This window comes from Eurosta solidaginis, chromosome 1, assembly GCF_040869045.1.
Source record: "Eurosta solidaginis isolate ZX-2024a chromosome 1, ASM4086904v1, whole genome shotgun sequence".
NCBI classification, from domain to species: Eukaryota; Metazoa; Arthropoda; class Insecta; order Diptera; family Tephritidae; genus Eurosta; species Eurosta solidaginis.
The window spans coordinates 276,024,482-276,042,514 of record NC_090319.1 but is presented as its reverse complement, the minus strand read 5'-3'; the positions used below and the strand labels follow the sequence as shown (position 1 = coordinate 276,042,514).

General features: G+C 35.8%; 1 protein-coding gene across 1 annotated transcript in view; it reads left to right on the top strand.

Annotated features, from left to right (window-relative positions):
* LOC137240508 (uncharacterized) overlaps positions 1-9,463 on the top strand; it is a 62,774-nt gene extending 53,311 nt beyond the window's left edge. The window contains 7 exon segments of the mRNA XM_067766907.1: positions 556-653; positions 5,056-5,492; positions 5,575-5,660; positions 5,752-5,879; positions 8,407-8,684; positions 8,751-9,029; positions 9,094-9,463. Coding sequence (XP_067623008.1) covers positions 556-653; positions 5,056-5,492; positions 5,575-5,660; positions 5,752-5,879; positions 8,407-8,684; positions 8,751-9,029; positions 9,094-9,463 — 1,676 coding nt within the window.
* Positions 9,464-18,033: the final 8,570 nt, after the last annotated feature.

The following is an 18,033-nucleotide window of genomic DNA, read 5'->3' as shown; positions in this document are numbered from 1 at the left end:
AGAATGGTGGTAGTGATATGTACTTTACGGAAGTCATGCTTATGGCTGGATAACCGAACAATTTCATTTAATTGAGGGAATCATAACGGCTTTAAACGTTTTCTTTACTGATGTTACTGGGTTTCCGGTCTTTCTCTGTTATTCTGGAAAGGCATAGGCTTTTAACGACAAGTAGAAAAAGTGTCCTAGGCTACTGATGCCCTCATCGCCAAGGTGTTTTAGCATCGGTATAGGTCTTCCGTCTGGGACTATTGATACGGAAGACTTGGCCTTTTCAATAACTTCTTTGACCTCTGTTGAGGTAACGGTGAGTGTTGACTCGTCATGCTTGTGTTTATGTGCCCGTTGATTTGGACGATATCTAGCATTGTCAACTGAAGTATGCATGAATGTTTGCTGACTACTTTGGCTTTTGACTGCAGGGATATAGAAATGCACCTTAAGTTAATTTATTAGGTACCTTTTAAGCATTTTTTAACTACATATTTATTCTCTAGAAATTTTAAATAAGTGTGCACGTAATTAAGATTGTGCTTGCATTATCTTTTTTTATAGTGACTATGAAATGGTGGAACGATTTATGGCTTAATGAAGGTTTTGCGTCTTATATTGAATATAAAGGTGTGGATGCAAAGTTTCCTGAATGGAAAATGGTGAGTCAAAATTTTTGAGTAAGAAGATATGAAATTAAAAAATAAAATGTATTCTTTGAGAGAAATAAAAACCTCAAAAAATCTATTTCATTCCGAACAAACGAAGGAAAAAACTGTTATTTTCCCAGTGAAATAAAAAACTTAAAAAATAATTATTATATGTATATATGTTGAGGCTTGAGCCAGACTTGCCTCACACATATTCTTACTCTCCATCGTTCAGTCGTTAGCGAGACCGTTGCATAGGTTTACAACAGTGGTCGGCAAAAATTTAAATGTAAGTGTATTAGAGTAGCAACACCATTAGCATCCCAGCAGGAAATTAAGGTTAAATGGCAACGTGAATTTATTAAAGCAGTTTTATCTAATTTTCTGGAAAATTAAAGCGCCGATCACTTGCTTCAAATATATCACAGAAACTTATTAGTTCGCCGCAACCAGAGAAGAGCAAAATGTTTTAAAAATATGTGGCTGACTTAAAGAAAAAAATATAAATGTTAATTTCTTGACTATTTTTAACATTCTAAAGTAGTTTTTTGCACAGCAAAAGTTAAATTCTTTTATTGCTTGGAAAAAAGTGAGTCCAAAATATAACTGCCACAACTTTTGTTAAAATAAAAAGTTAAAACCCCACCCCAAACATGTTTAGACCAAGAGTTTATAATCGTCCTCACACTTAAATTTCCCACCTTAATATTTCTCACAGCGAATCTTAACGTTTGTTCGACAGCGGATCACTGTGTTTATTCGTTGCTGTCTCGCTAACGACTGAACGATGGAGAGTAATGCGGCAGTTACTCACGAACGTACGTACCAAAAACGTGTCAGCTGACACGACCTATCTTATGAGTGTGCAATCTAAACGAAAACTCACCGACGTGCAACGCCCGTACGTACGTAGCCCGGAACTTAGAAATCAAAACAATTTTGATTTTTTCCGTAAGAACGTGTCAGCTGATCGCTCTCTCACTAGACAGAGTTGCCTAGTAAACTTTTGTGCGCTAATTTTTGACCGTTTGCAATTTTATGCAAAAACACCTAATTAAAGTTTGAAAAATTGTGAAAATAATTCGAAATAATTATGTTAAAGTGCAGATTATAAATATGTAATCTATTTATGCTTATTTAATATTTATTCCGGCCTTTTACAATATCAAAAATTAAATTGGAAAAAGTTGATGTATCCATAAGCATGCATGCATCATGCGGCAGTTACCCACCGACGTGTGCCGTACGTACGGACGTTGGTCGTACGAAACACGTTTGACCGAACCCTCAAGCCCGTACGAATCAATGTGTGCGTCTGTGTACATGTACATAAGATATTTGTGTGTGTATTGTTTACAGATAAGCACTGTTGCCATTGTCCATTTTGCATGCATGCTTATGGAAACATCAACTTTTCCCAATTTAATTTTTGATGTTGCAAAAGGCTGGAATTAATATTAAATAAAAATAAATAGATTACATATATATAATCTGCACAATCTTACATAATTATTTCGAATTATTTTTACAACTTTTCAAACTTTAAATAGGTTTTTTGCATAAAACTGCAAACGGTAAAAAATTAGCGCACAAAAGTTTACTAGGCAACTCTATCTAGTGAGAGAGCGATCAGCTGACACGTTCATATGGAAAAAATCAAAATTGTTTTTATTTCTACGTTCCGGGCTACGTACGTACGGGCGTTGCATGTCGGTGAGTTTTCGTTTACATTGCACACTCATAAGATAGGTCGTGTCAGCTGACACGTTTTTTCTACGTACGTTCGTGAGTAACCACGGCTTAAGAATATGTGTAAAGCGGCAATTACCCACCGACGTGTGCCGTACGTACGGACGTTTGTCGTACGAAACACTTTTGACCGAACCCTGAAGCCCCTAGGAATCAATGTATGCGTCTGTGTACATGTACATAACATATTTGTGTGTGTATTGTTTACAGATAAGCAATGTTGCCATTGACAATTTTGCATGCATGTTTATGGAACATCAACTTTTTTCGTATTTAATTTTTGATGTTGTAAAAGGCTGGAATTAATATTAAATAAATATAATTAGATTACATATTTATAATCTGCACTTTTACATAATTATTTCGAATTATTTTCACAATTTTTCAAACTTTAATTAGGAGTTTTTGCATAAAACTGCAAACGGTCAAAAATTAGCGCACAAAAGTTTACTAGGCAACTCTGTCTAGTGAGAGAGCGATCAGCTGACACGTTTTTACGGAAAAAAGCAAAATTGTTTTGATTTCTAGGTTCCGGGCTACGTACGTACGGGCGTTGCACGTCGGTGAGTTTTCGTTTACATTGCACACTCATAAGATAGGTCGTGTCAGCTGACACGTTTTTGGTACGTACGTTCGTGAGTAACTGCCGCATAAAGCTGGAGTCATTGGTGCCGTTTGTCGTATCGCTGTAGTCGTATCCCTAACGTAATCAGCTGTTTATCGTTACGACGGTAAACCAAAACCCAATTGGTTGGCTACGATACGGTTACGGCCTTAGCGGCACCAATAATCGATTGCATTGATTCTCATAAGGTTGGTCGAATCAGCTGTTATAAGGTTACCGATACGGTTACCGATAAAGCACCAATGTCTCCAGCTTAAAGCAGTCGTCGGCAAAATGAAAATGCATATGTGTTAGTGAGAGCGCGCACACCATTAGATGCATCCTTCATGCGATTATTAGCAAAAAAACAGACAAAATCGTTTATTTATTTCTTTCAATTGTGCCAATTCTACTCAGTAAAATAATGGTTTATCCTAAAATGCATTGTTTGCAGAATATATACCCTCTAATACATATTTTTGTTTACCAAATATGTACTCCTAATATACATAAGGACAACATTCGTCAACATTTCGAGCGACGCACACAATCGATGTTACTGCGCCAAATGCTCAGCGAATGCTAAGCTGAAGAGAATAAGAATACGTGTAAATTGAGTGCGAACAATTATTTCACTATTCGCCGACGTCTGGTGTAAAGCAAGTCTGGCTCAATGGAGCTATGACGCGGGTTTACAATGAGCGAGGCAGCAACGAATAAACACTGTCGAACAAATGTTGAGATTCTTTGTCAGAAATATTATGATGGGGAATCGCAACTGTTAAGATATAATTAAATAATTAACTCATGGTCTAAATATGTTTAAGGTGATTTTTTAGATAATCAGTATGAGTTTTTTTTTTTTAATTTGAACAAAGGTTATATTCTGAGCAAAAAATAAAAATTAAACTTCTGCTCTGCAAAAAATTTCTATTGAATGTACAAAGTAACTTAGTAAAATAGTAAAAAAATTAACATGAGTGAATGTTTTTTTTGAAATCAGCCACATATTTTATAAACATTCTGCACTTAGTTGGTTACGGCACCCGTATTAGTTTCGTAGATATGATTTTTTAAGGAAGTGATCGGCATTATTTTTGTGCTATTAGTCGCGTCAAGCTGCTTTGACAAGCCAAGTTTCATATGCATTTACATGTAAAAATATCGATTATACTTCCAACCCACTTCAACTTGATGAATTAAGGGACATGGGAATATTTCAAACTATTTTTAAATCAAAAATTAAATTTTCCAAAAAGTTTGATAAAACTGTGTTTAATAAATGCAAGTAGCATTTAACTTAAATTTCGTGGTGGGATGTCTGTGCTCTCGCTCTTGCTACACATTTAAATTGCTTACATTTAAATTTTTGCCGACCACTGTCTTAAAGCCTCGGCAAAGTTGGGTTTTTGGTTTCTCTCCATATCCATAACCTATAAATATTTAATTTGGTAAATTTACTACCTTTTTTTTGTTTTGGATACGTTTTGACTAAGCGGCTAATTATTTGTGGAATTTGTACGTAATTTTTTACATTTTCTTATTTCTTATGAAATTGTCACATATTTTAGGTTAAGGCACCAGAAAAAGATGCCAATATGGATAAGTAAAAATGTGGTTATAACTATTAGGTTATGACTATGTCAATTTCGCCAGGCCCTTTAAAGGCATCTCTGCTTCAGTCCAGAAGTCGTTAGGAAGGTAGGTAGAGAAATAATTATTGACGCTCACTTCACAAAAATATTTTGCAAACAAACGCTCATGTTTAATTAATTAAAGTTAGCAATATATTTTGTTTTAATTTTTTGTTAGACTCAAGCAATAAAATAATATTTGTGTAGCATATTTACTAATTGCTTTTTGTGTTTGACAAATATCCGTTCATATATTTTGCCTCGTTGCTCGTTAGTCAATGACTAAACTACTACCACTACGATCCGCCAACAAAGCCACAGTTTAAATTTTTTTCTTTTAATTCTTTTAATAAAATGCCACACATATACGCTAATATTAATTAGCTTTTTTCTTGAATTTTTTTGATTTCTCGCTTACTCACATCAGCGCGATCAATTCGTTATATCCACATTACAAGACGTACTCACTTTGGACTCTACACTCGGCGCACATCCCATCATACAGACTGTAGCCAATCCTGATCAAATTACTGAAATTTTCGATACCATCACCTATTCGAAGGGTTCATCCATAATAAGAATGTTGGAGGATTTTATTGGTGAGAAAAATTTCCAGCAAGCTGTTACGAATTACTTAAATACGTATAAATTTAAAAATGCTGTAACCGATAACTTTTTAACTGAGATCGATAAATTGAATTTGGGTTTTGAGGTTAAAGCGATTATGAATACGTGGACAGAACAGATGGGTTTGCCTGTAGTCGAGGTTGAGCAAGTAAGTAATACACAATTTAAGCTAACTCAGCGACGTTTCTTTACCAACCCTGATGACTATAATGGCGTATATGATAATTCACGTTATAAGTGAGTAGATATGATGTCGTATTAAGTTTTCTCTTTGTTTGTTTCGTTAAATTTTTTATCTGTTCTGCTTTTAAATTTGTAGCTATACTTGGTCTATTCCAATTACATACAAAACTAGCGACTCAAATGATGTTGTAAGAGAATTCTTCTACTACAATCAGAAAGAGCGTAAGTCATACATTGTAGTATTAAATTTTAATACTAAATTATCTTTTAGATGTATTAGAATTAATATTTATCTATCCTTCTTTTTATTTAGTGTTAATTAACCTTTCTTCGACATCGGAATGGATTAAGTTCAATTATGATCAAATTGGTTATTATCGTGTCAACTATCCTGAAGCTTTATGGAACAAGTTGTCCCATCAACTTAAAACCGACCCAAATGTAAGAACTTTATTTTTAGCTCTCCGAGCTAAAGCCGCTTAATGTTATACACATGAAATTAAGTCTGCGGTCAGAGTATAGCGTTATTCAATCGAGTTCTGAAATAGGGCGCTATTCAAAAGTTTTCTGAGATAGAACGTTTTCGAAGCGGCTCCCACTCACTAGTCGATATGTGCCTTTTTCATTAGCGTCAAAACCAATCACACCACTTGACTGCTTCAGTAGTGTCTGCACTGTAAAAGTGCTCGGAAGAAGACTAAAAGCACACACACAAAGTGTGCGAATACTTGCATGTATTTCATTCACCTACACTGTAAGAGCGTAAGATTCTCAAATAGTTTGTTATAATTTATTCACATGAGAACAAATATACGTAGCTTACAAACAGATTGAGAAGGGCGGTTTTCGTTTTCGGTACAAAATGCGATTCGTATACGATCATCTCTAAGATATTGGTACATCCGCCGTACCCCCGGAACCACACAACCGAATAAACGTGTGTTTCTTTTCAATATCCACAAGTTGTTGGATATCGATACATCGGTCCCCGATCCCCCGATAATTTGGAAATCGGCTCACCTGTTATTTGGACATCGGAATATCGGGCATAGATGTGCCTCCACGGGTAATGTTGGCACAAACAACTCGCCATTTTACTGTCCACCGGATGACTCTCCATTGTTCACTTTTCATCACACACAAGTCCTCATCAAACCAGCTCTGCCGTTGTAGATTTATTGGTAACTTTTAGGTGGGCCACTAATAACCGATTCAGTATTCAATATTTGCCGTTAATCACAAAATCCTCCGCCGGTTCAAAGTTCGTCAGTTTCATGGCTCAACGCCTACTTGTAACTTTACCACGACTCATTGCTTCAACATCCATCGGCCGACCATCCACCATTCACCTTTAAACACCCATCAGTCAAAAGTTCTTCATTTATCATCCCAGTATTCACAATCAACTTGTTTTACCTGTCGAACAGGATCCAAATGATCACCAATCTACCGATAATTTTGGAAATCGGTCAATTAATTCATAGCCATACCATTACACAGGTTAGTTTTGGCAACAGCCATCCGCTCACACTTTACCAATACACTGAAAATTTTGGGTATCTGTCAAACGGTTCACCGTCAGTCCGTTTCACTAGTGGGATGTGATATTCAGCGCGATTCACCGTTCTCCGATTATACCGGAAACATTGACACAATCCACCGACATTATCGTTAGACGCCCGCTTTTCCTTTAAGCTTGAACTTTGATCTTCGCAATCTAACGTTCCTCTCCCTATCATTCTGATTAGTAATATTACTCCGCCGCGAGTTATATGTAGCTGAGCCAAATATCACCATCAAGTTAAAGTGTGACTGGCTGAGTTCTTTTATGCTTGGTGTGAGTTTAAGTAGGGGATCGATTTCTTTTACCTTTGACAGAAGATCGCTAGAACGTGCCTTCAAAAATGTAAGTCACTCTGCCTGTAGTTCTGAGCTTCAACAAATAAAGTGATGAAAAACTAAAGGCAGAAGTAGCACTCAGTTAATAGAGGGTCAAGTAGAGGTCCCACTTTACTGAAAAATAATACAATATTACAGTGTAAGCCTCGAATACACATACGGAGTAAAGCGGATGGTGTAGGAAATTACTTCTGCGGATGGATAATCGGTAGCAGTTTGAAAGACGAGTGCCTAAACAACTGGAGGTTGCCAAAAGTAGCAGTTATAAGCGAGAAGTATCGGCATGACAACAGCTGGGAGACTGTTTGCCGGCGGGTGGCTGCAGTTGGACAAAAGTGGAATGGCGTTATGTTAGAAATGACGGCAAAACATTAATGTAGGCAACAGTGGAAATTGGGCGACGGAGACCGTACCAGTAGCGGGGCCTGTCAAATGCTAGTGTCGGTGTTGACGGACTACCTTTGCCATGGCTGCTTATCTCAGGGCGGCAGCCCCTGTTGGGAGACCAAGGAAGCTCATCATTTGAAGCTGTTTTTCTCGCCACCCCCGCCTCCATATGTTCGAATGGGAATCGAAGTTGTTATAGACATAGTGTTAGCCATCCTTGCTCGTGTCCCAGCAAACTTGTTTTTGTGTCAACTTTTCTGGGTGGGACTACCGACCTTTTATGCTCAAAGCAATAAACACACCTAAGGAAAAGTTATCAAAAAACTTTCCGGTGGTTACTAAAAAGGGTTGTGGAAGATGGAACCCAAAGTAATTGAAGGAAGAGTGCGTCAAAATGTGAGCTGCAATAACAATCCGGCAATCTTCAGGTGAGGAAATCATAGCACCAGTACCGTAACCGTCACAGGAATTTATTATAAAAATCACTTTTATAATTGTCGTTTTGTTTTGTATTTTCTGAAGTTCCTTTAATATGATATGAGTTTTATTTGGTTCAAGGTAACTTTATGCACTAAACCATGATTAAAAAGGAAGAGATGGAATATTTGTCCCGTCCCGAGTAGCCTTGGTGTTCTTTCCGTCTACAAATTTAGTAAAAATCTGCGGTTCTCTTTTTATTTAGAAATTCTCAGTAAGCGACCGTGCTGGCCTCCTGAACGACGTTTTCTCACTTGCAGACGCGACCCAGTTATCCTACGACATTGCGTTCGACATTATAGAGTATTTAGCCAAAGAAACAGAATATGTGCCATGGACTGTAGCATCTTCAAAACTTACATCTCTTAAGGACAAGTTTATATACACCGATATTTATGGAAACTATACAAAATATGCGCTCGAGCTAATTGAACCCATATATAAAAGTGTTGCCTGGAACGTGGATGCGGATCATTTACAAAAGTGGGTAGCGACATAACACAAAGTAGGCGTTGGGCACTTTATTCAATCTATAACTTATCTTCCTAGCCACTTGCGGGTCACAATATTATCAGCGGCTTGCTCTCTCGGTCTAGAGGATTGTCTAACAGAAGCGGCGCAACGTTTCAACGCCTGGCTAAGTAATACAACTCAACGTCCAAATCCAGACATACGTTCAACGATTTACAATTATGGCATACAAAGTGCTGGCAATGAGAAAACTTGGCAAACTATGTGGCAACTATATCTTAGCGAAACGGATGCCAGCGAAAAAAGGAAATTGATGGTTGGTCTTGCTGCAATACAAGTCCCATGGATATTGAGCAAGTGCGTCTACTCATTATGTTTTTTTCGCATTCCTTTTAACTTGTATTTACGGTTTATCTTTTAGTTTCATTAATCTTGCTTGGGATGAAAGTAATGTACGTAGTCAAGATTATTTCACATGTTTGACTTACATTTCCTCCAATCCCGTTGGTGAGTCTATTGTATGGGATTATGTGCGTGAGCATTGGCTAGATTTAGTTGATCGTTTTGGCTTGAATGAACGTTATTTGGGAAATATGATTCCTTCGATAACTGGTCGCTTTAGCGCACAAACAAAATATGAGGAAATGGTACAATTTTTCATTAAGTATCCAGAAGCGGGTGCTGGTGCCGCTGCACGTGTAAGCGCCTTGGAGAATGTAAAGAATAATATTGTATGGCTCGCTAATAATAAGCAGAATATCGGAGTATGGCTGGAGGAGCACTTAAAATAAGATAAAAGTTGTCTTGTTTTTATCTGATAATAAATTTTGTAAATATGAGCTCCTGGGGCAAGTTATTGGGCACAGTGTGTGCTGCAAATGTAGCTGGGAATGTTGACAAAATGGCTTGATTGGGTTTGAACTCAATTAAAGTTGACTGGACTATCACCCTGCCACTTAAGCCGCTTAAACTGAGATTAGCAGCACAGTTGTATCTAATCGAGCAAAATGGCAAGGTTAAACTCTAATCAACTTTTTTCTTCCGAAGCCAAATAGTCGTACGAATCATCCGAAATGTTCATGCTAATAAATCCGAAATTGGGGCACATTCCCAAAATAATCTCAAAAAATAACCTCAAAATACTCCCAGAATGATCTTAGTATTACTCAAAAGGAGTCTCGAAATGATTCCAAAATTATCGGTAGATATGATCTCAAAATCGTTTCGGAAATTACCCCAAAATTATACGTTCGGGAGGTACCATGCTTTTTCTGGTTTAAATTTGAGGATTACAAGACGAGAGATTTGCCATTCCCAAAACTTATGTAGGCCGCATACTAAGAGCTTTAAAAAAACCTTTAGCAAAAAGTCGCGCTAAACGATCTATAGTGCTAAAATATTAAAAAAAAAATCACTGTGAAAAACCAAGGTGAAAAAAAGAAATTCAACCAAAACGCCTGAAGAAGAATGTCAAGTGAAAAGAAAATTTTCATTGATTTCGATTAACTGCCATATGGTTGCACAAGGCCATTGTGAACTCATACAAATGAAAATTCTTTCGTTCCTCCATTGTCATACCTACCTGTCAAATAAAAGCTGACAGGGAGAATGGCTGTCGCGAATGGCCAGAGAAGAAAGGTTTGGTTTTTGCTCGACGTTGTTAAACTGAAGTGCCATAAATCGTCCATTTGTGTTTCAAATCAGCTTTTCTTTTAATTGTGCATACAGAAAGTCAGACTACATATTGACTTTAATTTCTAAAATCTAGTTATTAGATAAAATATGAGCAGCCAATTTAGCAAGAATTTTAAAATATGTAAATAATGTAATACACCTATCGTTTACAAAAATTTTTGAAAAACACTTTTGGTAAGTGATTTAAGTAATCGAACAGCGATTGAGCAGGTGATCGAGGATTTTTACTATTGTGAACGTTTTTTTTCAAACATTCGCCACTTGTATGAATTCACAATGCACAAGGCGTTGTATGGAAAATTATCAAGAAGAAGCAATCAGCTGTTGGGATAACAAAACATGGTACTGAATTCAAAATTAGTATATCTCATTGGGAAAGCACTTTCTTGTGCTTGGAAATCGTTTGTTATATGTGATATAGTGAACTGCTTTTCCTGGTTCATCGTTAAACGAAATCTCAGATATTTAGGGTAGACTCGGAGTGAACTGGAAATGCTGCCTTTCCAATTACTCCAGATTTAATAAGATACGCTGGATGGAATGCTAGCTAGGGTTCTCACAGTTAGGTGGAAAATGGATGTGGCGAGCAATACGAACATTGTAATGCGCTGACTACTTACAGCCTCTACATGCAAAAGTATGTGCCAAATCAAGCAAGGAATCATTGAGCTGGTTATCGGACTATCTGTTACGCAAAGCGCTCAGTTCAACTCATGCCATGATCACTGTTGTGTTAACAAGGCACTACTTCCTGCCGTTCGTCCTAATACTGCAGAGCAATTTGAGTTTAGCGAATATATTGTTATTGTGCTGCGACTTTCTTTTAAACCAAACTATTGAACTCATGCACATCTTTGATAGTACAACTGTCGATTTGTGTATTGAATATACTGGAAATAACGGTGTATGCATTATTCCAAAATTTGTTTTTTGAAAAGGTTAATTATACTCCGCGTGCTTTGCACAGGTATAAAGGAATCGAGATAGATATGATATAGACTTCCATATATCAAAATCATCAGTATCGAAAAAAAAGTTGATTGAGCCATGTCCGTCCGTTAACACGATAACCTGAGTAAATATTGAGATATCTTCACCAAATTTGGTACACGAGCTTATCTGGGCCCAGTATTGAAAATGAGCGAAATCCGATAATAACCACGCCCACTTTTTATATGTATAACATTTTGGAATACACAAAAACCCTGATTATTTAGTAAATAATACACCTAGAATGTTGAAATTTGATATGTGGACTGATATTGAGACTGAATTAGAAAAAATTTTATAAAATGGGCGTGGCACCGCCTACTTGCGATAAAATCAATTTTACAAATATTATTAATCATAAATAAAAAATCGTTAAACCTATCGTAACAAACTTCGGCAGAGAGGTTGCCTTTACTATAAAGAATGCTTTGAAGAAAAATTAACGAACTTGGTTAAGGACCACGCCCACTTTTATATAAAAGATTCTTAAAAGGGTCGTGGACGAATAAAATAAGCTATATCTTTGCAAAAAAGAGCTCTATATCAATGGTATTTCATTTCCCAAGTGGATTTAAAACAACAAATAGGAAAATTTCAAATTTAAAATTTTTCTCTTAGAAAAAACATAATAATTGAAATTCAATTATTATAAGCTGGTGTTAAGCTCATGAATTCTTAAATATAAGTATAAACTGAACACACCATTAAACAAACATACATAAATATGTACAACTGAGCCCGAGTTGACAAAGCTTCGCATTCACAACGAACAAGAACTTTACAAAAACAAATCTACATGGCACACAAATCAATATAGAGACAGAATGTCTCAATTGTGTTGTTAGTGTAGAAATGAGAAAACCTGAATTAAGCATGAAAACAAATACCAGCAGGATGGCCCAGTGGTTAAAGGCTACTGCAGTCTCACCATGTGATTCACGGTTCGAATCCCAGTGAAACCTTTGATAACATTACAAAATTGCCTGATGATGATTACGTTGGCGGTTTTCGAAATGGTCCATCGCAATATGCCAGTAAATGTTTCTTTCTTTTCAGTTTCTCTTAAAAAAAACATAATAATTGAAATTCAATTATTATAAGCTGGTGTTAAGCTCATGAATTCTTAAATATAAGTATAAACTGAACACACCATTAAACAAACATACATAAATATGTACAACTGAGCCCGAGTTGACAAAGCTTCTCATTCACAACGAACAAGAACTTTACAAAAACAAATCTACATGGCACACAAATCAATATAGAGACAGAATGTCTCAATTGTGTTGTTAGTGTAGAAATGAGAAAACCTGAATTAAGCATGAAAACAAATACCAGCAGGATGGCCCAGTGGTTAAAGGCTACTGCAGTCTCACCATGTGATTCACGGTTCGAATCCCGGTGAAACCTTTGATAACATTACAAAATTGCCTGATGATGATTACGTTGGCGGTTTTCGAAATGGTCCATCGCAATATGCCAGTAAATGTTTCTTTCTTTTCAGCTTCTCTTAGAAGAAACATAATAATTGAAATTCAATTATTATAAGCTGGTGTTAAGCTCATGAATTCTTAAATATAAGTATAAACTGAACACACCATTAAACAAACATACATAAATATATACAACTGAGCCCGAGTTGACAAAGCTTCTCATTCGCAACGAAGAAGAACTTTACAAAAACAAATCTACATGGCACACAAATCAATATAGAGACAGAATGTCTCAATTGTGTTGTTAGTGTAGAAATGAGAAAATCTGAATTAAGCATGAAAACAAATACCAGCAGGATGGCCCAGTGGTTAAAGGCTACTGCAGTTTCACCATGTGATTCACGGTTCGAATCCCGGTGAAACCTTTGATAACATTACAAAATTGCCTGATGATGATTACGTTGGCGGTTTTCGAAATGGTCCATCACAATATGCCAGTAAATGTTTCTTTCTTTTCAGTTTCTCTTAAAAAAACATAATAATTGAAATTCAATTATTATATAAGCTGGTGTTAAGCTCATGAATTCTTAAATATAAGAATAAACTGAACACACCATTAAACAAACATACATAAATATGTACAACTGAGCCCGAGTTGACAAAGCTTCTCATTCGCAACGAAGAAGAACTTTACAAAAACAAATCTACATGGCACACAAATCAATATAGAGACAGAATGTCTCAATTGTGTTGTTAGTGTAGAAATGAGAAAATCTGAATTAAGCATGAAAACAAATACCAGCAGGATGGCCCAGTGGTTAAAGGCTACTGCAGTTTCACCATGTGATTCACGGTTCGAATCCCGGTGAAACCTTTAATAACATTACAAAATTGCCTGATGATGATTACGTTGGCGGTTTTCGAAATGGTCCATCGCAATATGCCAGTAAATGTTTCTTTCTTTTCAGTTTCTCTTAAAAAAAAAACATAATAATTGAAATTCAATTATTATATAAGCTGGTGTTAAGCTCATGAATTCTTAAATATAAGTATAAACTGAACACACCATTAAACAAACATACATAAATATGTACAACTGAGCCCGAGTTGACAAAGCTTCTCATTCGCAACGAAGAAGAACTTTACAAAAACAAATCTACATGGCACACAAATCAATATAGAGACAGAATGTCTCAATTGTGTTGTTAGTGTAGAAATGAGAAAACCTGATTAAGCAGGAAAACAAATACCAACAGTATGGCCCAGTGGTTGAAGGCTACTGCAGTTTCACCATGTGATTCACGGTTCGAATCCCAGTGAAACCTTTGATAACATTACAAAATTGCCTGATGATGATTACGTTGGCGGTTTTCGAAATGGTCCATCGCAATATGCCAGTAAATGTTTCTTTCTTTTCAGCTTCTGTTAGAAGAAACATAATAATTGAAATTCAATTATTATAAGCTGGTGTTAAGCTCATGAATTCTTAAATATAAGTATAAACTGAACACACCATTAAACAAACATACATAAATATATACAACTGAGCCCGAGTTGACAAAGCTTCTCATTCGCAACGAAGAAGAACTTTACAAAAACAAATCTACATGGCACACAAATCAATATAGAGACAGAATGTCTCAATTGTGTTGTTAGTGTAGAAATGAGAAAACCTGATTAAGCAGGAAAACAAATACCAACAGTATGGCCCAGTGGTTGAAGGCTACTGCAGTTTAACCATGTGATTCACGGTTCGAATCCCGGTGAAACCTTTGATAACATTACAAAATTGCCTGATGATGATTACGTTGGCGGTTTTCGAAATGATCCATCGCAATCTGCCAGTAAATGTTTCTTTTTTATAAGCTTTTATTTAGTTTCACTTTTGTTGTCTGTAATGGAATCTTGCAAGTTAAATTTGATACACTTCCCGGCGTCCGATTGAGCTGAAATTTTGCACACATATATAACTCCGATGACAATGCAATATTACTTTGTTAGAATTCGATAAATTAATCGATAACACAGTTATCGGTAAAGATTTGTATTTACTTTGGCATAACAGCCTAAGTCCCATACAAACCCGCCGGTACCTATCCGTGGATTGTGATATTTGGACGTGGTGAATCACGCGTGTCACGCGTGGTGAATCCCAACGCTTGCGAAAAGCGGATACACAACCCTCTGCTGTATTTCTGTGTATAACCAACATAGCTGAATTTTTAAGGCTGTTTAACTCTGTAATCTTTTCTGTAATTTATTTTGCTTTTGGAAAAATTACCTATTTGAAAAAAGCTGGCTGAAAAATATTGGCATAACAGCTTAAGTTAAATCAAGAATGGAAAATCTTGGAAAATTTGAGCAGATGTGGCAATTTCGCGCGTCCGTTGAACAAAATATTGACAATCTGCTGATCATCGCTAGGAAATTAGCGACATTCCATCAACTAAACAGCACTTTAGCAATACTACTGTTATTATTTGGCCGCTCAAACACACACATATTAATTGTGTATTAAATCTAAAATATACAAATACACCATAATAATTTACACGGGCAAAGCCATAATAATTTACCCTACTAAAAATAAAAAAAAAAATTCATATTTAAATTAAATTTAAGAAAAAGGCTTTTCTAAGAACAAGCTTCTATTATTTGTTAATAAAACGAACTAAAAAGTAAAAAATAAAATTAAAGAAAAAAAACTTTTTAAAATTAAGCTTTTATTATTTTGGTTAATAAAATTAACTAAAAAGTAAACAATAAATTGGCGGCCACCGTGGTGTGATGGGTAGCGTGCTCCGCCTATCACACCGTATGCCCTGGGTTCAACTCCCGGGCAAAGCAACATCAAAATTTTAGAAATAAGATTTTTCAATTAGAAGAAAATTTTTCTAAGCGGGGTCGCCCCTCGGCAGTGTTTGGCAAGCACTCCGGGTGTATTTCTGCCATGAAAAGCTCTCAGTGAAAACTCATCTGCTTTGCAGATACCGTTCGGAGTCGGCATAAAACATGTAGGTCCCGTCCGGCCAATTTGTAGGGAAAAATCAAGAGGAGCACGACGCAAATTGGAAGAGAAGCTCGGCCTTAGATCTCTTCGGAGGTTATCGCGCCTTACATTTTTTTTTTTTTTATTATTAAACAATAAATTGACTCTAAAGAAATATAACACTTTATAAGTTCATTGTAAGCTTAAACGATAATTAGGCTTTTTCGTCTGCGACAAAAAAATTCTATATTGTACATAATTATATATTTTTAACATTAAAACTTTACACCTAAATTATTAAATCTTACAGTTTATATCACAGTCCTAATTGTTCTAATAAAAGCGTGTTACATTGCGATAGCAAGAAAATGAGATCCTAAATGTTCTTAATTATACCATCAAAATTTAACACGTTTTTTATTAGAACAATTAGGACTGTGATATAAACTGTAAGATTTAATAATTTAGGTGTAAAGTTTTAATGTTAAAAATGTATAATTATGTACAATATAGAATTTTTTTGTCTCAGACGAAAAAGCCTAATTATCGTTTAAGCTTACAATGAACTTATAAAGTGTTATATTTCTTTAGAGTCAATTTATTGTTTACTTTTTAGTTAATTTTATTAACCAAAATAATACAAGCTTATTTTTAAAAAAGTTTTTTTTCTTTAATTTTATTTTCAGTTTCTCTTAGAAAAAACATAATAACTGAAATTCAATTATTATAAGCTGGTGTTAAGCTCATGAATTCTTAAATATCGTAAATTATAATTTAGGCAAATTTATATACGAAATTTCAGGCAAATCGAATAGGACGTATGTAGATAGGTATGTGGGTATTATTAATTCTTGTCTTTATTTCGGCTTCGTGTGTATATTTATCAGTTTTGCCAGGTTGATGCGACTAAATCAAATATCGCAATGAACTTTAGAGCTCTTAGCAACAGCTTTCATTTGATATCCATAATACACACACATTCTAGGGGTATCCGGGTCCATGTTTTGGCCTATATCTCGAGACCCTAGTCATTCAGTGGTGTAAAACTTAATCTGTATTATAGCACACATTTACAGCTTCAATTTGATACCTATAATATAAAAACACATTCTAGGTATATTAGGGTACATGTTTTGGCCTATATCTTGAGACCGTAGTCACCCAGCGTTGTAAAACTTACTCTGTACTAAAGCATACATCAACAGCTTCAATTTGATACCCATAATGTAAAAACACATTCTGGTGTATCCGGGTCCACGTTTTGGGCTATATATCAAGACCCTAGCCTCCCAGTTGTATGAAAATTATCCTGTACTATAGCACTCATCAACAGTTTTCATTTGATATCCATATTGTATAAGCACATTCTAGGGGTACCCGGGTCCACGTTTTGGGCTATATCTCGAGACCCTAGCCTCCCAGTTATATGAAAATTATCCTGTACTATAGCACTCATCAACAGCTTTGATTTGATATCCACATTGTATAAACACATTCTAGGGATACTCGGGTCCACGTTTTTATTTATTTATTTAGCGAAAAAAAGGTAGACGTTGGCCGATTTTCAGACCTACCCAATATGCTCACAAAATTTCATGGGAATCGGTTCAGCCGTTTCGGAGGAGTTCAGCCTCTAAAACTGGGACAGAAGAATTTTATATATTAGATATTCTTGCTGAACTTTGATTTTAAAATTTGGCATCTTTTTGACACCTTTTCTGCCAACTTTCCAATCCATGTAACGTGCTTATTACGTTTAACTTATATTAACCGTTTTCCTAAGCCGTTACTACGGGAATATTTGGAGCAGTTCGAAACCGTGTTTGCAATCTTTCCGGGAATACATTCAGAATATCTCAGGATTAGGGGACCGTTTCGGGATTATTTGAGGAACACTTTCAGGACAATTTCAAATTTTCTAGAACTATTTCGGGACCGTTTAGAGACTGTGTTCGAGATTTTCGTGGACCTGTTTCTGGATTATTTTCGTAATAATATCGTCGAGACTTTTTGGGAACTAACTCCATATAGTTTCAAGATTGTTTTCCAAAGTATTCCACTATTGTTTAGGGATTCATATCGGAAGAACTGCCACCGAATATTTTTTAACTATCGCCGGATATGTTCGCTGTTTTCGGAACTATGTCAAGATCATTAAAAAAAAAAAAGGTTTTTCAGGGGACTACTGGATCCTCCTTTTTTAAGAACTCCACTAATATCCTTCCTTCTGTTTATTACCGTTTGCTTATCACTG